The sequence below is a fragment of the Scleropages formosus genome, chromosome 11, assembly GCF_900964775.1.
Source record: "Scleropages formosus chromosome 11, fSclFor1.1, whole genome shotgun sequence".
NCBI classification, from domain to species: domain Eukaryota; kingdom Metazoa; phylum Chordata; class Actinopteri; order Osteoglossiformes; family Osteoglossidae; genus Scleropages; species Scleropages formosus.
In genome coordinates, this window is record NC_041816.1 from 22,855,563 (window position 1) to 22,880,759 (window position 25,197).

General features: G+C 40.4%; 1 protein-coding gene across 1 annotated transcript in view; it reads right to left on the reverse strand.

The window, feature by feature from the left end:
- glg1b (golgi glycoprotein 1b) overlaps positions 1-25,197 on the reverse strand; it is a 42,196-nt gene that overhangs the window by 5,136 nt on the left and 11,863 nt on the right. The window contains exons 2-16 of the mRNA XM_029256175.1: positions 19,702-19,731; positions 16,475-16,561; positions 14,514-14,729; positions 12,876-13,079; positions 12,324-12,395; positions 11,030-11,216; positions 10,069-10,283; positions 8,240-8,361; positions 4,553-4,654; positions 3,826-3,979; positions 2,393-2,530; positions 2,012-2,098; positions 1,615-1,677; positions 699-812; positions 183-271 (exon numbers count right to left, since the gene is read on the reverse strand). Of these exons, the coding sequence (XP_029112008.1) occupies positions 183-271; positions 699-812; positions 1,615-1,677; positions 2,012-2,098; positions 2,393-2,530; positions 3,826-3,979; positions 4,553-4,654; positions 8,240-8,361; positions 10,069-10,283; positions 11,030-11,216; positions 12,324-12,395; positions 12,876-13,079; positions 14,514-14,729; positions 16,475-16,561; positions 19,702-19,731 (1,880 nt within the window). The remainder of the gene's footprint in view (positions 1-182; positions 272-698; positions 813-1,614; positions 1,678-2,011; positions 2,099-2,392; positions 2,531-3,825; positions 3,980-4,552; positions 4,655-8,239; positions 8,362-10,068; positions 10,284-11,029; positions 11,217-12,323; positions 12,396-12,875; positions 13,080-14,513; positions 14,730-16,474; positions 16,562-19,701; positions 19,732-25,197) is intronic.

The window sequence follows — 25,197 nt, forward strand, 5'->3', positions numbered from 1 at the left end:
CATTGAATTTACAGAAACAGGAAAGCGATCACAGTACTCAAGGAAGAGGTAGACAGCAGAAGTACACAAATTCAGTAAGTATTATTCTGCCCCATAATCCAACTTAGGAACCATAGGCAATTGCACTACACAAAGCCCCCTTGGTGGAATGTCAAGCATCAACTGAATCATTACGCACTCACTTCTTTTTGATATTGGGACACAGCTTGAGCACATCCTCCTTACATGCCATCTTGAACTTGTAGGAGAAGCGGAAGTCCTTCATTTGAACCTGTGGGAGAGAAGTGACCAACAGAATGAGCTGTAAAGGTGGCAACCATTTCCACATCACTATAAAAGTAGAACCATCTACAGAACAAAAAAATTCTGGCACAATAGATAGTAATTTTACAGTCACTGCCATTTGCTTCAGGCAATATTACAGCATTATTGCTTAAAATGGGTGCCCCTAACAGCATAGGACTGCAAAGTCTCAGTCTCCAGCTCAGGTTGCACAAGGCCACATGAAACCTAATTTGATGTACACAGGCACCCGGAGACTTAGACCTTGTCAGAGTAAGCAGGGGGGTTGCGCAGGCTTCAGCAAAGTGTCTATAGCTGACACAAGCAAGTCATCTGCCATCTACCCAAAGCCCCACTCAAATAGGCAACCCAGAAGACAGTGGAATTGTATAATGCAGAACAAGGTGTTGCCTTACCAGCTGGAAGTGTGTCACACCAACAGCACACTTCTCGTTCATCTCCTTTTGGTGTTTGTTCTGGATAAGGCACTCCATCAGATCACCGCTGTCAATCTGATTGTCAGCCACCTCCTGGAAAAGAAGGCAGGGTGAAGAGCTGTAAAACAGTTACACAAACTGGGCATGCAGGGAATGTCAAAGAACTTTTTCCAAAGATGTCATCTATAAACACTGGAGTGTGGACCAAACATTATCTCCACCCACAAAGCTGCCTCAATACTGGACTATTCCAAGTACTTAAAGCTAACAATGTGCAATTTCAACTACTTCAAAAAAAGCAACAGAACATCTATCCATTTTAAAGTGAGCCACAGAACACTAAGCTCAATTAATGTATTTACTCCATACACCAGCTATATAAATGATACAATTAAGATCTAAAGTTACCCATCACCATTACTTCTAGTAGTCATCTTTTGAATCTACAGCTTGACACCTGAAGATGTGCCCTCTTAATACCCCATATCGGATCAAGACATTAAGTCTAAAGACCTAATCCATTTTTACATCAGAAAAAAGAAATAAATGCCACATCCCAGCTCAAAATCTGAATGTGCAACATATGCATTTCACCTGATGAGTGGCACCAATGACATGTTCCTAGACCAGATTTACATATTTATTTAGAAAAGTTCATAACTGATCAGCAGCAGGTAACACAGAGGTAAAAAAAAAAAAATGCCTCCTGAATTACAGGGATGAAATGAAAATGTGAAACATGCACAGGGTGATCTTAGGCCAGCAAGGCCATGAGTACAGCTACAGGGAGATGAGTTGTTTGGGAACGGGTTCACAGACTCCAGGAAGACAACGCTAGGCAGGGAAGGTTTAAAAGCATGCCCCCAAGACTGGAAACGGGCAGATGAGAACTCACGTGGCAATGGGACTGGATTACTGGCTCACAGGCACGGATCAGCAGGGCCTCAATTTGGATGTCCTGTTAGAAGAGAAGCTGGTGAGTATGGAGCTGTTTGAGGGGCCTAAAACCTTATCCTCCCTGTACTGAGAGACTTCTATATTCAAATGTAGGGGCAGCAATCACACACAATAATTCTACATCTCATTACATGGAACTGCTGGCAATGGAGCTGCTGCAGGAAAAATTAGTATGAATTTACAAAAAGAATAACTTTCAGATTTAGGCACATTCTTAAATAGATTCATGTATTTTCCAGATCAAGTGACATAATGAGAACTATTTATAAGTGTGAAAGAAGCCCTACTGCCTGTACTGACACCACACACAGCTCCCTGGCCTCACACCTCCATACCTCAGATTCCAGCTCTGTCAGATTGCCCACAACATCCCTGCAGTCTTGGCCCAAGTCCTCAAGATGGTCCTGAAGACACTCCAGCTCCTTGGAAAACATACATAGAGTTGCTCAATGGACCCAGGCTCATTCCAAAGGCCTTGAAACTCAATCTATAAAATATATGGCAGTTTAACAAATCAGGATCATTTCTCTTCATCCTTAAAATGGAACAGGTCAGATCATGTTTAAGGACTGTTCTTTCTAGATGTGTACCACAGGTAACTTTTCACAACAAGGTGAGGTACTTCAGAAAGGGTTTTCACATTAAACACTTCACACATGCAGTGCACGCTTTAAAAATGGCACATAACTGAGCTGGGTTTGGGTGCAGCTACACACCTGTCCTGGATCAGTCTTTTCACTGCACCACTTGCCAAGGTCAGTCATGCAACGTTTCTGCAGATCTGGGTCGAGCTTGACATCCAAAGCCCTCTGGTGCAAGATCCTCTGTACCTCCACTTTGCAGTCCCTGGACAGCTATGGAAAGAGCAAGGGGCAGGAGCACAGGCAGAACTGAGAAAACAGCAAACAGGCACAAGGTCTGCACCAGTAAGAATGCCCAAAAGTTAAATCACATGTTAGATGTGTGATTAATCACATCTATTTGCATCCTGATTACTAACAACTTCATTGCCACTTACATTTTCCAATGGAACGCCTGAGAAAAATTTCAGTAAATCAAACCCACAAAATTAAGACATTTGGTATCAAGTTTTGATTTGTCACTACCATTAAGATAATCACCCACATTACCTTCATTGCAATGAAATGTTTCCAAAAATGTTTATAACTTACGAATAAAGATTCAGTTTCCTCTGAACCTCTCTGTTAAATTGAAAACAATTAGTTTTAAAATGGTTCCCTATGCCAAATAACCGTTGCTCTCACTGTCAAAATTGACTGTGGCACAAGCAAACTGGCACAACTGACTTATTTCATCATCTCCATCATGCTCCATTCACTGAACTTATAGGATCAAGAATCAGACTGTCCAAATACCAAGTACTGAATGGCTGCGAGTGTTTCCAATTCATGAATGAACATTTTGAAATGGCAACGAATACGACTGACCTAAGATCATCATTTAGGCAGATCATACATCACAAAACAGGACAGCGGCTAAAAATGTACCAGCTCTTTACAATTTATATGAAATGTGCGTTTTGCCGATAAGGCTGCCTTTCCCATACAAAGAAAAGCTAAATCCATCACTTTAAGACTCACTGCCCTGTTGCCAGAGTAGTTAGAGGCCTTTTATGACCAAGAGAAAATCTAAGCTCTGGAGAATCTGCAGCAAAATTGTCTGTATGCTGTATCTAATTAAAGACTGACTGGACTTCCTGCTTAATTGTCATCCTGAGAATAATGACAAAACTCACATGAGCTTGCCTTTGTTTATTAAGTGTCTTAATTAAGCCACTGGTGTGTGACAGTGAGCTGGTTTTCAAAGCTTATTATCTTTTTCCTCTGGGTTTCCCAGCTGTTCCTCTCAGTCTGTCATGCTCAACAAGGCATGTTCAACATCAAATTCCTATTCACTGATACTTTTTCCACCAGGCTGCATCTATGAAGTAGGTGAATGTTAGTCCTCCCCCCCCCCATAAACCTTTGTCCCATTTTTCTCTCTTTTTATATTTAAAAAAAAAAAAAAAAAGAAAAAAAAAAAAAAAAAACCACTTGCTTTGCACTCAGTCTCAGGTCTATTTGTTTTTGAGCCAGAGGATTTTTTTTTTTTTTTTTTTTTTTTTAGCCAAAGGTGTACTGAGGCTCACCCGTCTGCCCTGTTCCTCCGTGCGGTACGCATGCCGGTACAGGCAAGAGAATACGGCACCCGGCGGCATCATCTCACTGGTCTCGTTCCAACTGTGGGTGTGGCACAGGCGGGCCGCATCGCCCTGGCACTTCCTATACAGAATGGGGTCCAGTCTGTCAAGGTGAGAGGACTGTTACAACACATATCTTGGCAAATGAAAGGGATCATTCTGGATGTTCACAGTTTCAGCCTTAAATGCAATCCATGAGTAAAATCAAAACATATATTGTCAAATGTTCAGCAATGCTTTGGGTGACCCAATTCCAAATTTAACACATTCTAATTCAGCAAATTATTAATTTTATACATGCAATTATTGGAAAACCCCCCCCTTTGGGAGAGTGGGTCCAAATTTTGTGAAAAGTACTGTAAGTTCAAAACAGAAGCCTTCTATGCCCCTGTCCAAATTACAGGTTAGGGACTAACAAATGTGCAATTATCCAAAAAAAGCATTCTAAAAAATCTCAAAGTGATATGCTGCTTTGGGACAGTGATGTATCACTGACATTGAACAATAGTCAACAACCTTTGCATTACCCCACAAGGTAAAAGCATAATGAAATCAACTTCTTAAATGGCATATGCTGACCACCTTAAAAAGGTGGAATAATGTTCCTAAACATACCTACAGGCTAAATTTCTAGAAGCTGGGGTTAACATAACTGCAGTTCAGGCTAATGACTTACTTCCAGTCTCGAGAGATGAAGTACTGTAGTTCTAACAGGCGGTGTTCACAGTCTTCCACCATCTTCTCTGTATAGAGGTGCTCCATAAGACAAGACAGAATCCTATATACACACACACACACACACACACACACACACACACAACTGCATTAGTTATCCCACTTCCAACTATATCCCCTTAGCCATCCTGCCCCAATGGTCATTTAATGCACCATTTATTCCTAATGGGACAGTTGGGAATACCAGTGGCACCCCTAGGGAGGAACCAGGGATGGTGTCCCTCAGGGCTTTAGTATCCATGTTCTAGACCACAATGATACACTAGGTAGGCCGAAGATCCTGTTCTGAATCAAATAGGCCGTGCCTGTCAGATTTAACAAGCAGCCCACAGAACAATATCATTGGCATAGAGGTCAAAGGTCACACGATCCAGCATACAAAGACATCTTCCCTGGAATTTGCCATGAACCTCACGGGACACTGAGGATGATAAATCTCCAGCAATAGTCAGTTATGAGCTTCTCATTAGCTCAAAATGTAGATTACATTCTCTGAGTGCATTGTCGGTATTAATGAGCTCTAGTTTAGTTTCAGACTTTTGGCCTCATGGTAAAAAGCTCTTCGCACACAAAACAATTGCATATTCGCAACGTATGTTTAACAGGCTTTGTCCTATTAAACGGTTTAGTCAGTCAACTTCGAGTTCTACTATATAAAACACTTGAAGAAAGATTCCCCCCCCCACGGTAATTTATAGCATGACTGGATTATGACCTTTATGATTTGAGCAAACCTGGTTGCATACCTAATGCTGTGAGCCGAGAGTTAACTGCATGAGGTTTTTAAGTTTGTCGATACAGATGACATTTGCTCAAACATTCCCAGAAACCCAATAATCCAAAGGCCACCCATCACTCCTGTACTACACACAGTAGACCCGATAACGCAGCTTGACATAATGCAGAATCACTTATGCAGTCAAGGGTGAGACCAATTCTGCTCATCTTTTTCACATGTTTGAAGTTTAATCCAGTAGTGATTTATTCCAGTGCATTTACCAGTTCAGTGAACATTTAAAGCTGATTTTTAACATGCATGGTGTGCAAGTTTGTTAAACTGTGCTGTGAACAAAAAGTTGCAGATACACACACACAGTTCTTTATTCTTGCTCATTCACAGGTAAATGTCATTATTTGTCCTTTAGTGACTGTGTCAAACATAAAACATCTAACTTTATGCAAGTTCAACGCAACGAGATAAAAGCAGGATGTGTTAAATCTTATTTTCTGTTTAAGGAAGCCATTTAATCTTATTCCTAGACAGCTTGTTTTAAACTCTGCAGTTATCATGAAGTACTTCACCAGTGAGTGTTCCATATTCCACTCTTAAATTAACATATTGCTTCTAAAAGGCAACTTTCCTGCATCAGGTGTGAAACTGAAACAGTATTGCAATCATATGACAGAAGCACAAAGTATTCTCTTTTTAATAGACTTAGAATTTATTAATTTTATTGGACTGTTCTTGCAGATGATCAGAAAGCTGCACAGAAACTCCACTGCCTATGGCATCAGTCATCTCTAAAAACCACTGGCTGAAATGTGATACAAATAGGCCTGCAAATATTAATCATTACATTCTCTTTTGCTGGATGTACTCAATCGGAAACATGCTGTTGTGAAAGGGGTGTATATACAAGTTACTGTAGGTTTTTATCTTAAATTTCATTAATGAGGGCCAAGTATGTTTATAAGCAAAAATGTTCACCCCAAAGGGAAACTGCACAAGTCTGAAATAGCACACATAAGACAGTCACACGAGAACATGTAATTACCACACCCAGACAAGCAGAAGAGTATGCAAAGACCATAAATTGCAGATTTGAAAAGTTGCAGGATTAGTGCATTACTGAAGAAAGTCTGGGGACCACGACTACCTTATCTTTTGACAGTAGTTTGGTTGACACCATTCCCACAAAAGGAAAATGTGTTTAAAACCATAAGGCAAGAAAAGACAGATGCACACCAACTGCACTCAGATCAATGTCCAAGCTGCTGATCCATTCCCAAAGCGTGATATAGTATATCGCTGCTGCATGCTTTCTTATTCTCTTGTGCTGACTTTCCCAACACTGAGTGGCTGTAAATTACTGGTAGTGCTAGTAAGAAAGGCGGACAATAGTATATACAAGTTGAATGAGGCAGAAAACTTTTGAATGTCACTTGAGCTTAAAATTAGACTCACAGAATTAAGGACATTGCCACCACACTTCACACACCATTTTGCAAGAGTGCATGTCAACTTCCAAACTTGAATTAACATGTCTAATTCAGAAATGCGACAAAGAAAACATTCTGGAATTGTGTTTTGACTGGAAGTTTCCCCATCTCTTTAAAAATAAACTCAACCCCACCTTTTCAGGCAGCATTTGATCCCTTACATCCTGTCTGTGACCTACAAGTACAACTGTACAGTAGATGAACAAACAAGTGAGGACTTAATTTATATAGTACACTACGGATGGGACATACGTCACTATAGATTTCTTGTGACTTCATTAGGTTTGTCAGGAAGTAAGAAGGAAATAACCTCTAATTTGCCATTTAGTGTAACTTTAAATGTTCAGTAGCAGCTTCACAATGCATCAGTTTCTGTTCAATTGTGTTATATTCCTAGTCTTCTGTAATTTATGCAGATTATTCATGGGTGCACTTTAAAGCAAACTAGAGCACAATTACCAAAGCTGTACAAGGAGTAAATAGCAACATCGGAGGCACAATGCATTGTTACATGCATGTGAATTTTAGTTAATTGTTACAGAAAATTCTATGTGCCAAAACATGTTACCTTTGAGCTCAGAAGTCAGTGGCAATTGTACAAATTTCACACAGGAACTGGGTTTAGTTTACTAACTGTATTGCCTTACAAACTTTTGGGAACTATCGGCTTTCCAAATTGAGCACATGGGTATTATTTGAAGACCATTCAGTCAGGACATTAGGGATGCGCCCAAAGTTTTAGAGTACTTTAAACAGTTTTTTTTTTTTTTTTTTATATATATATATAAAAAAAAAAAAAAAAAAAAAAAAAAAAAAAAAAAAAAAAAAAAACTCCCTGCCACTAATTTCCTCATATCTACATCTTGAACTGAATCAGATATTGACTGTTCAGAGGTCTTTAACATACACCATGGCATTACCATTAATAATCCCTTATTACCATCTGAGTACTACAGAGCTGCAGCAAAAATGATGTATACTTCCCCTGTGATAGTGAGCTGCTGCTTCCATAGCAACACCACTGCGTGCAGTGCTAAAACCACAAGGGGTGTCAAAGGCCTGACAGCATAAATCCAGCTTCATGAAAAATGTGAACACTTAAGACATGCTGCAATACCTTAATGTTGCCCAAACAAGGAAAGGGTTCATTAAAGCTTTGCACTGATGTATAGTGTGAACACCAGATTAAATACAAAATGACAGTAAGCATAGAAAGTGCATGCACAGGATTGGTCAGGAATTTATTCAGTTGGAGATGAGCAGGGTCAGCAAAGTCACTTTGTCCAATTATATTTGTGCACATGCATATATAATATGTGTGTGTGTGTGTGTGTGTGTGTGTGTGTGTGTGTGTATGTATGTATGTATGTATGTATGTATATAAAAACAACACACACACAGTACTCACATAGGGTCCCCACTGCGAATATGCTTGCAGGCAGTCTGGATGACGGACTCACAGGCCTCGTTGAGGGCCCGATCGATGCGGTAATCTGAGCCAGGATCTGCCTCCTGAATGAGAGTCTGGAGCTGCATTGAGACCATGAGAATAAAAGACATGTCAGATGAGCTAAATGTTCATTGTCATTACAAGTGTTTAAATATTACATTTTGGTAGTACATTTTTACATGTAATAATCTAAAATAAAACTATAAAGAACCAAACCCACAATATGAACTATAGCAAAAAAAACACATTTGACCCATATTAACGAGTGAGCATTTCAAATATACAAGAAAAAAAATCCTGAACACCAAGTGGCAGCACTTACCTGATACATGGTCTTAAAGATTCAAAACCCCAAAATTCCCCAGAGTAATTGGGTTATAACAACTAGATTTGTCCACACATTAACATGAGGAATAGCATTTGCAGGATCAGTGTATGGAATAGAAACAATACATTTAGTTACATTTACACCACAAATCATGTAAAGCAAAATTAACCAATTTGTTTTAATTATTTCTAAATGTATATCAATCTATTTTACACCTAGAATTTTTCTAAAAACTTAAAGGGCTGCATGTTGGGAAAATATATTGCTTAAAAAAAGGAAAAGATTAAACTTGGCACTATAAAAATCTCACAGCTACTGTTTAATTCCAACTACTTCACTCAAACTAGCTGCAAAATTAGTCTCACAACACAAATTACATTCTTAGAGATCCTATTTCTGAAGTAGAGCCTAGACCTGCAACAGCCACACCATCAGACCTCACAGCAAAAATAAAAAAAACCAGAACGATGATTTTTAAAAACAGATCTAGATACCAGAAGAGCTGTGATTCCTCCTCCTCCTCCCTTTTAAGGAGGAAGCACACAGATCAGTCCACTGAATGCAGTAAGTACAAGTTCTCCTGGGCAGGTTGTCTTTTCAATGAAGTAAAGAAAGCACACAGGACTTTACAGGTGACAAATTGTGCAAACTGTCCATAACTTCTCTTTACTGAAGGAAAATGTGTAGAAAAATTAGCAAACATCCAGATGAAACCTTTTATATACAGTTGCACAAAATTTTCTAAACAAGCTGAAGTAGACTTACAACATGTACAACTCACAACCTATAAACAAGTTTCTTCCTAAATAAATCATTTACTATGCGTTAAGCCAAGCTCCTGACACACAAAGCTTGCCCATTCTGCTCAGATTAAGAGTTGAGAACTGGTAGCATAGTATGTGGTGACCTGCCACTGACAGAGGGACACCGCTATTAAAACAAGGTACTCAACTAATCATCCTTATAGTTCATATCTTGTTTTACATTTGCTGGTCACGTTATTAGTGTTACTACCGCCATGATATTCCTCATATATGCATTACTTTCGCTGGCACTATTAACACTAGAATCTATTTAAATTTGAAAGGGAAGACCAACCTGACAACTCAGCACTATAACAACCATTAAGCAAAAAGGGCAGGGGGAGGATGTTACTAGTTCAGCCCTACTGTTCACAACTCTATAATATTAGAACAAATATTTACCATTTACATCTCATTAAACCCATTTCATACTTTTACAACACCCATTTGTTCTGTAAACTTGTATATCCACAGTATTGTGCAGTGTTTCACGCCAAGATGTTTGACATGGACTTCAGTGAGATTAATTCAAATCCAATTCTACCCTCAGACCTCCACACCTCCTACCGTGCTATAGCTATGAAAAGGTTTTAAGGAAGGGAACCGCTACACAGGGGTTAAGAACCTGGGCCCTAACAATGGTTGGGAGCACTCACCGAACGCTGGCATAGGTCATCAACCACACCCTTGTCCCCGCGGCCCACCCGCATGAGGCAGTGCAGGGTACGGCCCTTGCGGTGAAGGCCAGAGCAGTGGGATTCGATCTCGCCGCGACAGTGAAGCACAATCTCGGGGCTCAGGGAGAAGTCTTCCATCAGCATGCGTCTGTAATCCAACATTTCACCCTGGCACTCCCCGCTGACTGTGCGGCCTGTACACACCAGCCATTGACACAAGTGGGGAAAGGGAGCCAGTCGGTAGGTTAATCACACCTGAGGAATGTGGCCAAGTTTACTTGCTACTGGTTGTTTTCTTCACTTCAGTTCTGGGACACCACAAACATCTACAAACCCTGGAATGTGGAAATTAAGTCTACATTTATTCAGTTGAAAGTTTTCTCCAAGCTTTTTAGAATGATCTACCCATTTATAAAGTTGGGCAATTTTTACTGGAACAATTTAAGGGTAAGCCCCTTTCTCATGAGTACTACTTGCAGGAGACTATTTCAACCTGGGTCTTTCTGGTATAGGGCAACAGTTCTAACCACTAGACCAATTGTTAACCCAGTATTACTTCACAGCTGAGTCCAAATTAAAGATTCATTCCAATATGTGACAGACAAACTTTGCCATATGAAAAAGGTCTAGGCACATTGAGTCAAGTGTCAATCAGTACACTGCATTAAAACAAAGGACTCCTGGCATGAAGTAGATTTCCTTGGTTGTTTAGCTGAGGCCTTAACCCAAGAAAATGTGTTAGATTTGTATGATAACTCTACAATATTACCCATTATACAGTAGTGTATCTACAGTATATCAGTCCAGGGTTAGTGCCTTTATGAAGAGTACAACAGAAGGAATGGGGATTTAAAGCAGGGATGCACAGTGTGTAATAGAAAGCAAGTGGTCAGCCACTGATTGAAAATAGTTTCATGTGGAAGGACTGGCCCTCACTGACCTCTATGCACTGCTGACTCCAGGCACAGCAGGAGGTAGGACAGGCGGGCCTCTCTTGCCCGGGGGAGGTTGGTATCCATGTTGCAGCGGTACTTGCGTAGGTCTGCCTTACAGGCCTTGGCTAAGGAATAGCTCACTTTGTAGTCCTGGGCAATGAGCTTCTGTCTGGTGGTCAGGGCATCTCGGCACTGAGAACCAAACCAACCCTCCCATTACACCACCACACTCAGCTAGAGAAGCTTTGTTTTAAACCCCATTTTCCCTCCACTTAATCATGGCCCTTAACTATGAGTATAACACTAAGGCCTGAAAAGGCCAGTAGAGCAGTGGCAATGCATTAGTTATTTCAAATTTCCTTTGTGGAACAAAACCATTTAAACACATGACCTAAGAAGGCACCCACTTAAACTTTTGCCCATCACTCAGTAACTAAAATAGACAGGAAGACAGTGTATTTGTCAAGCTACCAAAAAAAAAAAAAAAAAATTTAAGTGTTGAATACAGTAAGCTATAGACATGACTGGCAAGGGACACTACACTTTGTTGCCATGTTACTGATTTGGTGAAAGCTATGTTTACAGCACATTGAGTAAGCATCAACACTATACAATTGCTCACAAGTATCTTCCTCAGCAGAACACACCCCCCGTGCTGTTCGGTGACAAACTTAAGTTGCTGTAAATGTACTTAATGCTGTACTGATGCCAATGATCACAGCAATATATTCTACTCTAATACTGAAGCTTACCTAACCAGCATTGTTAATCTTTACAAAGGTAAAGATTTAAAAAAGGTTTACTACATAAGACTGACGTGTACATCCTGTGTGATTTCTTGCATTAAAAAAAGGCAGGAGTCCAGTATTAAAAACCTAAGTACAAATTCTTCAAATTACAAATTATTCTACAAATACTTGGCAATAAAGCTCATTCTGATTTATGATTCTTCCACTAAAATTTATTTCCCCAGTACTCCAAGAATAATGGCAAAACAAGAAGTTAAGATCAGGTACCTGATGTGGGCAACTAACTAGCCATGTGCTACTGAGGCAATACAAAATTTCAATAAGCAAGATGTGCTTCAACACATTCCCCTGAAAAAACTTAAATTGAAACACTTGTATAGTACATCCTTTCAACAAGTCTGAACCCATTCTCAGATAAACTACAGCCAAAGCAGGTTGGCAGGCCTACACCTCTGAAATGTGCTCTAACTAGCTGAGGGTACACTCTCTAGTGCGATGCTTTGACTCAGGGGTGGGTTTGTGCTGCCAGATGTTCAACCAGCACACTTACCTTCTCAGACATAGCCTCCTCAAATTTGTGGTTGAAAAGACACTTGTACACTCTGCCCTCTCCAGCTTGAGTCTGCAACACAAGCAGGATACAGATATGGACTGAGGCCAAAACTATCAAACAGCATGTTCTATAATCAAATCATGTTAAACTGAACATGCAAGAGGCGGGCAGAATCGCTATACATTTAGTTGTCAAGCACCTGTTAAAAAAAAAAAAAAAAAAAAAAAAAAAAAAGACACCCCAATTTTTTTTTTGCCAAGAAAAATGCAGCAAAAGGGAATTGACTCAAAGTTTTGATTTTAAGCCAATGCCAGGAAAATCCCTATACATTTTCTTCAGTGCAAGTATGATTTATAATTTACTTTATCAAATCCTTCTCCAGCATTCTGTATATGTTCCTGCTATGGAATTTACAGTAGTAGCAGCTACCCATTTTGTGTTAGTATACCAACTACCCTTATACACTAATTTCCATCCACGTGCATTCTTTGGAGAGGTCATGTTACCAAATACAAAGAGATTGAGTAAACAGGCAAGGAGGCTACTCACATTTTCACAGAAGCGCTCACGGTCATCACGGCAGGAGAAGTACAGGTAGCGATCTAGGTGAAAGTCATCAGATGACAGTTCTGCTACACGCAGGATGGCCTTCTTACACTCATCCTTGATGACGTACCGCTGGCTCTGCTCTTCTGCCTCATTCACAAGGCCCTTCTCCAAGCATGCAATCACCTCACCCTGGGAATGGATGTCCTGACAAAAAGACAAACCAAAATTATGCCAAAACATTTCTACAAATCCAGGAAACAAAGTAGTTCTGAAGCCCATAAGTTTAAAAAAAGAAAAAGGTGCTACAAAGCAGCCTTTAAAGTTACAAATCATACAAAGGTATAACAGCTTTAAAAATAAGAAATGTAATATACAAGACAAGGCATTTATGAATGCTGTATTGCTTGTGAAACTGCATAGGTACAAGATTTTTGACTTAGGCACAGCACAAAACTGTACGCTTAACACACCCTTTGGTCACATAGACACACAGGAAACTGCAAAAACGTTTCACACAGAGAAATTGGTTTTTCCCTTGTTCCTCTACAAGTGTGACAAAGGCAGTTAAAGAACAAAATGTGCTAACCAAAGAGGCAAGAAAGTATAACATGATTACTCTGAAGACATGAGACTCCAAATAAAAGCACAGTTGGGCTAATATATTCTAACTAGTTCACAAAAGCTGTATTCAATATTTACATTCCATAGGACAAATGCCATTGGGGGGGGGGGGGTACTCCAATCAAATCCAGACCTTTAAACCTGTCATTTGCTCTCTATGAACTGTGGGTCTAATCATGAGTCCACTAAGGATTATAGCAGTTCAGAAAGCATTAATTCACACTGACTGAAAGCAAACATTTTTAAAAGTTATTCTTGTGATAAATTCACATATCAGCAATTTAGCAATCTTTTACAGGTGGTGCTTCCCACTATATCAACAAGCAACCTAACAGACCTAAGAGCAGGATATCATCGCTCCTACAGGTTGAAGGCCAGTGTGCTCTCACTATCCTCTCAAGGCCACAGGAAAGGCCTTTCAACCCATCCTAATGCACCATTAGACCAAAAGTGGGGAGATGCCTTTGCATCCTCACTCACACAAAATGAGGTACGCCTGACAAGAAAGGTAGATGGCCATCAAGTACTGTTAGTACTGCTGGCTTAAAGCCTTGAATCCCACCTCCAGCTGACATAACTGAGCAAGGTAATTACCCTAATTTAACAGAACTATACATGCTGCATAAATGTGTAAATGATTTTAAGTAGCTGAATGTTATATGGAACTTCAGAAAAGAATCTGCTAAATGAATAAATGTAAACAATGTAAGGTTCTGTATAATGTAAATACATGCAAATATTAAGATGAATGTTCATAGCTTTGTGTACTTAATTTTAATGATAATGATTTCTAAGCTCCAAACAATTAAATATCATTAACATTTGAGCTTCCCTTTTGGAAGATATTACTTTAATGCTTCAGATGTTTGTTCGTTATTCCACATTCATTTATCATGAATCTAAAGCACATCTAACAATTAATGGAGTGAAATTAAGAGGCAGATGGATCAGACAGAGGGGTTGGATGCACTGGATGCCTAAAGCAGCATCAGGGTTTACAGGAAGGGCAGTTCTCACCTTTTCCCCAGTGTTGATGCTCCCGCAGCGAAGTGCATTGATGTCTTCGCGGCACTTGTCCATGAAACCGCAAATGAGCCGGTAGTCACTGTAGATGATTGTCGTCATCTTTGTGATATATTGGTGGCACTGATATTCTGTGATGTTGCCCCGATGGTCAACCAAGCAGGAAACCAGATAGCCTTTGCCCCGCTCCTCCTCTGCGCACTCTTTAATCTGAGCAGGCACAATTGAAGGTTAATTCTGGAAGAGCAAGTTAACTGGTAGAGGAATGGAAGAGAAGCAAGTTAAATGCTAATGAGTGATGGAAAGCAACCAAAACTGTTCAATTTACCCACATTCAGTAAGCAACTATTACAAAAAACCCAGCTACACACTTTATAAATATGCCAGCATTACAGACCACTGGGAAAAACAGCCACCAGATCACAACTGTATCTTGTGCCATACATGCCAAAACAAGTGAACTGCAGGGGAAGAGAGGCTGCAATGCTGTGTCAGATCATAGCTTTTTCTTTTAAATATAAAACCCCCATCCTCTTAGTTGCCAGTTAGCTTGCCCACAGTTAACAGTGCACAAGCTCTCCATCTGCTCTTTCTTGTTAGTATGCAGTTGAATTGCTCACATGGGAGGGGAGCAAAGCAATACTGAGCCCAGTTTAAGGCGCTCATCTGTGAGTGAGATTTATGCTGTGACTGGGGAATATGTCAGACCCCATTGGGTGAATTGATAAGTTAGTTCAGGATGCACATCACCACAAGTGATGGAAATATCCAAATCAACTAGGTGTTTTCTTCAAACAGACCAAGTAATACACAAAAGACCAGAGAAATGGCATGCTCTGGAGGTCAACACCTCATAAGCTGCAGTTGCTTCATGGGCTACAGTGCAGTTGTTGACCAAAGTACTGTCATTGTATTACGAGATCATGAGAGAAATCAAAAGTATATGAAGTCCTGACAGCACGGTTTTAAGAATACCATGCATTCCAGGTATTTAATCGGCTGTCAGGGCACATGAACAGGGGATGACTGATCTAGGTTTCAGCGCATGTCTCCTTACAGAGCAGATCTACTCAGTTTCTGCAGGTGCAGGCAGGATCACATAGAGCTTTTAAATTCAGCCCTGCTTGTGATATCCAGCTTAACAGCATTTCTCCCAGCCTGTCAAAAGCATAAGAAAGGCAACTAAAAGACTCAAAACATAACAACTATGTTCACAAGTGATCATTTTCAGGTTATTTTGCTAGTGAGAAATGTATGCAGAAACTGGAGATTATTGAAACAGCAAAAATGGCTACTCAGTTTTAAAAACTTAAATATTGAAATTTTGCTGTAATTACATCAATCAATTAGTTCTTTAAAACTACATAAGCCATATTAAGTCAAATTTGTAAGGAAACTGGCAAGCCAAGGAAGTTGGTTTGCACAGATGGGCTAATATTAAATCATACAACTGTTTAGCAGATACCTACTGTTTTCAATGAAGCAAACCCCACTACATTTGTAAAATGGTGAAAATTTTTCCTAATTTCCAGAAGTAACAATCAGCAAACAAACCGACTTTCACTGGACATTGTGTTGCTGCAGCCTTTGAGGCTGAATTATCACTCGCGAAATGATTCCACTCAATCCATTTTCACATCATCATCCTTAAGTTAAATGCAGCCAGTAATGTCAGAGCATCTGTCATTAAGCTGTCCCCGTGTTTTATCGATGCTGAAAATTCCCACCAAAACAAATTTCACTGTACAAGAACTGAAAATGCAACTGGCTCAAGTTGATAGGCAAATAACTCGTGACATGAATAATGCTGATTTAAATTTTCTTGCTTTGTAGGGAGAAGTTTGGTATTATACATCTTACCATTACGTACATCAATACCCCTAAGGTACCAAAAAGTGACCCAAGTTGTGGCACTCGCAAAGCCAGTACAGAAACACCTTGTGATCCAAACTCACCTCTGGGATGGTTGTCTTGCACACTTCCACAGCCACGGACTCAAACTTGGGATCTGTCGTCAGGTTGAACTTGTAATTCCACAGGAGCTGCAGAAAGAAAGGGAGAGAGATGAAACCCTACATTACTTGTCTTAGATGAAGAGGAAATGATATATCAAGGGTGCTTGTTGAGTGTAGACCAGTGAGGCCAGAGGTCAGGTGGAATCCAGCCAAGCAGGAATCCTGATAACTACCCCAACAAATCAGTGCATGTAGACAGTGTGAAATACCACAGAGGAATGATAGGACCAAATGTGAGAGAGGACTACTCAACTGAACTACTTCAAGTGGCAACATGGAGAAGACTAGCTTTCAGGGAAAATGTAGAGTGAGCGCAGCTATATGGACACCACTTTGGTCAAAGGTCTCAAAGAAAGGAGCATTTCACAATGCATTATAGCAGCTGGCATAGGGCAGGAGGCCTTCCTGATGTGGTACAAAAAAATCTGCCAGTTAAAAAGAACAAGCAATAACCTAGGATTGTTACTCATTCAAGAGCCAAGCTCTGTGCACACCAGTCCAAGAGATACTTTAGAGCAAATGTGGAGCTGACAATCCAGTTAGGTGGGTGTGTGACACACAAACCCAGTCTTTACAAACTTGTTCTGATAACTGGAGGTTTTGTTTTTCTGGATTAAACCACATATGGGATATCGGTTCCTGGACATTGGTACCAATGTGGACATTGTTCCCATACATGGTTTAATCCAGAAGAACAAAACCTCCAGTCAGTTGACTAACCGCGGAAGCCTATGGTTTTTGATGTGTCACCTCTATGGAGAGGTGATCTTCAAACTAACGAGGAATTTCGGGAACCTACGGAACAAGATTATGCACCACATCGCTAGTCTGGCGTTTCTTAAACGATGCCGCGATCACAACATCATACCGTCTGTTGCAAGCTTAGTCACCACAACCGCTCACACAGCAACAAGATTCTCCATCTAGCCAGCACCAGACTTTTACAGAATGAGATTCAAGGTCACCGGCGTCTCCTGGACCAACTAAACCGAGAGACAATCTACACCTCCACCTCTCTCACACGTTATCTCCAGAAAACTGGGAAAAGATACAGAACAACCGCGATAGAAGCGACTCACATGTGGCAGAAGACCACATACAAAGACATAGAAATTCAAACGGCTGCATAAGAACAAACCCCAGGACACTTTGGACCCCAATCAGGTGATCGTCAACCTAACAGACAGTGGACAAACCTACAGAGGAGGTACTCAAGAAGGGCTTCAACTACACAATTGCCCCAAGGAAGATCCCCATAGAGAAGATCATTTGCGGTATAGAATCAGCAGTCACTCGTCTCCCGCCTGAGACCGCAGAAGAAATAAGACAGGACGCCTCGGTCTTAGTACAGCAAGCAAAACCACCTACCAGCAACATCAGCAAAGAGGAGTTAAAAGCATTAAAACTACAAGACGACCCAGACATTGTTCTCCCAGCAGACAAAAGTAATGCAATGGTTATCTTGGAGACAACATAAGAATAAAATGTGGGATCTATTGGAAGACAGCTCCTACTGTAAAATACGTACGCAGTTAATCCAGAAGAACAAAACCTCCAGTCAGTTGACTAACTGCAGAAGCCTATGGCTTTTGATATTGTTCTGATGAGTTTAGAAACAGGACTGGATGGGAAGGAAAGTTTGTCTAAAGAACGAGGCAAGCAGCTGATTTTCCTAGTGAATGACATTCGTAGTGCACATTTGCCGTTTGTGATGTCACTTCTCAGAGCACAGCCAGCCTGGTGAGAGTCAGCTGACCACTCAGGTGGTCTATCACAGCCTGGTGCCTAAGCTACAACAGCAGCTTCACACAGAGTAATGAGGTTAAATATATCCTGTAAGGGCACAATTTGCATTTGTTTTCTAAAAGATGTCTACATTCCTTATGCAAAATCAATGTGCTAATATGATTTAGCTGGGGTATAAAGTGAGTGTCACTGTGAACTAAATGATGGAAACTCACAAAAAACTACAACACTGCCCAAAAAGATGCATCTTGTCAATGATTGAAATAAATTTCAGTATTTTGAACAGCCACTTATGGAGTTGTAAAACGGTACTGCAGAATGTTATTCAAACATTTCAGCAAAATTAATCATGCAAAACAAGTAGTGATAGACATTTCGGTGACTTCACACAAAGTGTAAGTTGGTTTGAAGAATACCACAGGCTACTGGCTGGTGATATATTTTGTCAGTGGAAAAATAAAAACAGAATACATGGAAGTGTAATAAGTAAACCATATTTAATCAACATTTGTAACTCATTACAGCCTTTGTCTCCAACTCCTCTCCACATGAACTGGTTTTTTTGCAAACACTTCCTGTTATACTCCACATTGGTAATTTCAGCCACATTAGATGTTTCAAATAATTGGGTGAGCCTTGCAAATATAAAATTCTGCATATATATGAGGTACTAATGCATAAATTGTACTTTGCTGAGATGTACGTCGCTTTGGACAAAAGCGTCTAAATGAATAAAATGTAAAGTAAATGTACTCATACTAAACATTAACCAACAAAGCAGGCTATACTAAAAACACAAATCAGACTGGCAAATCAACAAATTCAAGTATTCCATGCTGAAAATTGTGCCACGGTATTAGTAAATATTCAAATATCTGTATCACTACCTGGAGCATCAGTAGTAACTTAGTGGTCATTAGTACAATGAAACTGAGCAAAAAGTCACTAAAATGGCAATAAAATAGATGACCATATAGGACTGGTTGACTCAGCACAACATGCCTTTGCAGGTCTGAACATCCAACATCCGTCACACTGCAACCTTTAAACAGGAGGCTGTACACAGTTCCTGCACTGATAATGGGTTACACTCATGCACCATCACCCACAACTCAAACTTGTAAATAGCTCTAGAAGGCAGCAGGCCACAGAGCATGCAATGTGCTGTGTCAAACTGTACAGCATGGTCTGCACTCCAGCAGATAGAGAAATTGCTCCTTTAACCAAACTGGAGACATGGGAAACAGCAGGAGACAAGGGGGGAGGGCAGGAGTCATTCTCCAAGTTGTTTAAACTGCTGTCACTTGTGACTGGTGATATTTCAAAGGGCTTGGCAAACTCAGCAGCCATGGCCACTGGGACACCTGCTAGTTGCAGGATTAATTTGAGAAGAAAAAAGTAGGAGGGGAGGGGGTACTCACATGGTTGCAGGCAGGGGCAATCTCAGTATCCTGGAAGGAAAGAGAAACGGGAAAAAAAGTCAGGCATCAAATGGTAACATTCTGTACTCTTGGTCAAAGCTACATTGAGAAAACAGTAACAGCAAATAGTCAATACCTGAAGAGATGTGAAAAGTGTGTGATGTAAAATATAAACTGCATGCCTTGATGTTCCTACCCTCATACTCTCAAATATAGCCCTTACAAGCACTTCCAGCTACAAAGCCAGAGGAAGATCCACCTTGATTGAAATACTTCTTGCTTTAAGCTGCCATGTCCACTTTCAAAATTAACCTTGGTTCTTTAATCTCCATCATAAATCACCCAAGTACACAAGAGAAAATGCCTTTCACTGTCACAGTAACTGTTACTGATTCTTTATATATTGTACGGCGAGTATATGCAAGTCCTCAGCTAGGGAATGAACAAGCTATTCATTAAGAAATCTGGCTGTCAGAAAAATGAGACATCTAAGTAGAGGCCATCAGCAGAGAGGCAGAACAGCAGCTAACAAACCAGCATTGCAACATATGGAATAGAGATCTCCACGCATTAAAGGGTGCGCAAGTACTTCAGCGACATCAGCACATTAGAAGGTTCAAATGACCTCCATCTGTCCCTCTATAGCTGAAGCCTCACATCTGCACCAAAGCCTTCCACAAGCAGATGTATACAGAGGAATGAAGGAGCACTTGCTGGTGACACATAGCTGTACTCCAGTGAGCATTCAGGGGTCAAAAAGAATCTCATTACTACAATTCACACAGACCTCAGGGGCAACTGCCGAGCTGATGACTATGCGTGAGGAGACATACATAGAGCCTGTGATAAAGCATTCAGCAAGGTTACATCACTACAAAATCATTACACAATCCTAGGATGAGTCATGGGCAGGAAGAAGATGGCTGGAAGAGGGATAGGAGGATTAAGAGGCCCTCCTCCCCTAGCACAGCAGTCAACCTGGACAACTGCGATAATTGAACAGCACAGGGGCTGGTTACACTATCCTCAACTGGTACTGTGTGGACCACAATGGAGCAGAATGAATTTCACTTGCAGAACTAGGACATGAGCTACAACTACAACCCCACATCATAGCCCAGACAAGAGGAACAGGAAGTAAGGTTTTCCCATCCTGCTGGCCATGTCCTACCCTCTAGCTATCAGGTCATCTGACACCAAACATACACCTCCTCTCTGGTTTGGTGGCCAAGGCAGGAGACAGGGTTGACACACAAAGTGGCATAAGCGGCCTTTCTGGAATTTCAGAACACAAACCGACTCTGGAATTTAACTGATCTCATTATAAGCACTCAAGGAAGGAAGGGAAAGAAGGGAAAAAAAAAAAAAAAAAAAAGGTTCCCACAAAACTTCCCACAAGCTCCCCTAAAAACTTTGTGCTTTAAAAAAAAAAAAAAAAAAAAAAAAAACACCATACAGAGAAAATAAACACTTCACATTCATGATCAAACCACACAGCTCAAGAAAGGAACTGAAGCCATTTAAATAAGTAACCTGACGACAAAACACTGAGTCAAGAGGAGAGTTTCCCTAGCTTGCACATCACATTTCTTCAAAAAGTTTGACTTGCATACATATTGCCTACATCTTATCGAGTAAATACTCATACCAACCAATTCTGAAATTCACTCACACTCTGAATAATCACTTATGCAAAGGCATGATCGGTCAAGTCTGAAACCAATCCTGCAAGCATACACCAATTTGATATTCAACAAGGATTTAATTAGGTCACTAACGAAGAAAAATATTCTTTCCGTTATAACCAATCATCATACAAAGATCAACAAGACCAAGAGCACAGAAACACCATCCTGAGCCCTGCAGCCTTCCATTTACCTTTCCCACCTCCCTCAGTTTGTCTGCCAACCACCCTTAGCTGCCCAGGATTGTGCAGCGTTAGAGCACTTCAAAACCCAGAGATCCGACAAGTAGGCCAGCTAGCATCCCACCTGCTCCCCGGGGACAGATGCCTGCGGGCAGCCGGCATGCCACTGGAGCCATTTCGAGCTGAGCCAAGTGAGTGCGAGTATGAACCTGGGACTCAGAGAGCCATTTAGGGCTGCTCACATTTGTAAAATAAACACTCCATGTTGGGGCAAAAAAAAAAAAAAAAAAAAAGCAAGGGTAAATATCATGGAAAATTACCATACATGTCAAATACACACGAAAGATGTTATATGTATTGAGAACAGTATCCCATTACATAAGTACTGCATGGTTCTATGACTGCATAAGTGAGCAGATTGTCAAGTCCACAAAGTTTACTTAAAACAGGAACAAAAATCATTAACCCTCAATTGAATAGGAAGATTAGAAAAATGCAATAAAACTCAAAATAGTTCTATAATGCAAACCAAATTGTCTCTGGCAGTACAGCACGACATAAAATGGGTAAGGGTGATAAAAAATGACCTTTTAATAAACTACTGTCTGTACACAGTCAACCTGACAATCTATTCTTTTGAGTGAAAATATTGCATGAATCACATCACTATAGGTAGTCCATTAATTCGACAATTAGCCATTGAAATTGACAGAAGCAGCTAGCTGGTTCCAACTGTTCTTTTTAGGGAACCTAAAAATTTCACCCCCTCTCCCAAAACACACACACACACACACACACACACACACACACACACACACACACACACACAGGTTCTGTCCAACCAAGGGAAGGCAGCATGATGGCACTGGGCAAGGAAAAAACAGATAGTGCCTTTGTGTGTGATCACCACGGTGACAACGGCTTGCAAATATCATCAGCTCCCATATGGGGAGGGCCAGTTCACAGGCACCTAAATGTCACCGAGTTGATTTTCCATAATGCAAATCGCTCATTAGTTTGGCTGTCCATCTGCCAGAAAGCCACAAAGCATATTCTCCCAACACACAACCATCCATAGAGAATACACAATTTCCCTTCATTACCACTGAGGGGACAAGTAGCAAAAGCAACAGATAACCACATTCAGGACCGGCAAAACCATTGTTAGTGACCTTGTTCATGACCTTGCCCAGGGAAATCACGATATCTTGCATGCAATATTCTGGTTCATGATTTACCTAACCAGCAGATACAACCATCCAGAGTGACATTTACAGTGTGATGTTTTCCATTCGCATATAAGTATCAAAAGAAACAATACAAGGAAAGTAACATCTGAAGCAAAAGCCTTCCTCCTCTGCTGGTTGGGGTATTTAAATAAGTGCTGTGCATGCTATATTACCAGCTTTGAGAATGATATTCTCACAAGATGTGCACATATAGATCATGTTCAGTTACTTAGATATTAAAATTTCAATACGACCATTTCTACTAATCAGATTCCTTATTCAAATTTTAGATGCCAACAGCCTCCACAAAGATAACCAAACTACATTAAATATGAAGGTGGGAACCCATGCTTTACTGGCAAAACCCCTTCCTCCTGCAGCTCATATGCAGGTTCTTGCCTTTTGCAAGTGAGCTTGAGCCTACTGCCAAGTCTAGTTAGTAGAAGACCACCTCTGAGAAACTCAAATTTCTTAAAGCAGCTGAAAAGTGTGGGGTATGGGTGGGGATAAATCAATACCCATCTTTTGGATGTTGCAAGACAACTGAAGGTCAGGTCTTTTTCCACATATCATGTGGAATCACAACAGCAGTCTCTCAAAGCAGCAGCAACTGCTTCTACTCATAAGATCTCAGGTTGGTCTGAACATCCAGAAATAGCTTCTCTACATATAGTGGCCACATGGTATTTGTTACTGCCACAATTCAGCCTTGGCACTGCCACACTGAGGCAGAGGCTGTTATGTGGGTGACAGCACATTTATTCCCAGCTGCAGTGATATCCTTACAGAAAGATTGCTGGCCAACATCACTAAGATAATGCTCAGACTGAGAATGAAGGGTTAGTAATACTTGTAAAGGTCTTTCCTGTACAGTACATTTCAACAAGGACTTTAAGATTGTACCCACTGAAGAGTTTCATTTATGAACTTCAGTACCGTTTTCTAATTACACTCAGCCAATTTTCAAGGAGCTTCACGGGGTGTAATAAACACACACCTGAGATACATGCATCACTTTCTACTTGGGGGGAGGGGTTCCTTTTACCTGATATCAGTCCTACTGCAAAGGGGTGCAATACATTTATCTGACAAGACACAGGATGCAAGTACAAACAAGCACACACAGAGCTTATACAAAACAATGCCATCTGGTCCAAGACTAGAGGGCAAGGTCATGAGGGAACTAAACAGACCAATTACTACCCAATGTGTGAACTGTTCTGTGTAAAACAAGCAGATGTTCAGATTCACTCCTCCCTGCTATAACAGGGTCTCAGCCTTTCTCAGCCTGAAGCCTCTCTTATACATGTGTATGCATGGTCCGAACCCCTTTAAGAGGAGGAAACTCTGAGATATGAATCTGCTCTAACCAGCCTGACCAAAAAACATTTTTCCTTTCCAGCATAGAATTCTCAAAGAACATTCATTTTTCTTTAGATTTAACATTGTCAGTACTTTCAGAATCTGAAAAGCAGCTAGAGTGGGGTCTGTTCAAATATCTGAGTCATTTTACCTGAACTACTATCATGAAATATCTAGCTGTATAAGAGGTAAAATGGATAAATTACCAGATTCACACACACCTTAAGATTCAGCTAACATTTTGCCCACATAGTTTCCCTGAACAGAACTACAGTACATAGACTCAATTTAGATATTTAAGGTGCACATAGCATAGTAATTTGATTACTCTGTTGTGCTATGTGAAGAAATGCTACATTTAATTGATTTTACTTTAAGTCTTTAGTTAATGCACTTATGGATTCAGTAGAATACAGATGCAGTAAATAGCTTTAGGCAAGTACTAAAACTGAACATTAAAGCAGAAAGGATCCTGCCACATACAGTGTCAAGAAAAAGTATGTGAATCCTTTGTAAATGACTGATTCATGTATAAATTTGTCTTAAGCTGGATTACTGTGACTTTGATCATCAATCTAACAAAAATTATTGTATTTTTGTAAATATTGAAGATGTCATTCAAATATTCACAGTACAGGTTGGAAAAAATGTGAAACCCTAGGCTAATGACTTCAACAAAAGCTAATTAGAGCTGGAAACCAGCAAACCTGGTGTCCAATTAAGACTGGAGGTGTGGTTTAGAGCTACTTATAAAAAGCACTGAAAGATTGAGTTTGCTATTCACAAAAAGCATCTGCTCATGTGAAGCATGCCTTGCAAAAAAAAGAGCTCAGAAGACCTGCAATTAAGAATCGTTGCATTGCATAAAGATGGAAAGGGTTACAAAGTTCTCCAAGAGCTTAGATATTCATCTGTCCACTGCTAGACAGTCTATAAATGGAGACGATTTAGTACTGTGGCTACTCTAGAAGTGGCCGTTCAGACAAGATGACTCAAAGGGCACACAGCACAATTCTCAATGAAGAACCCTAGGATGAC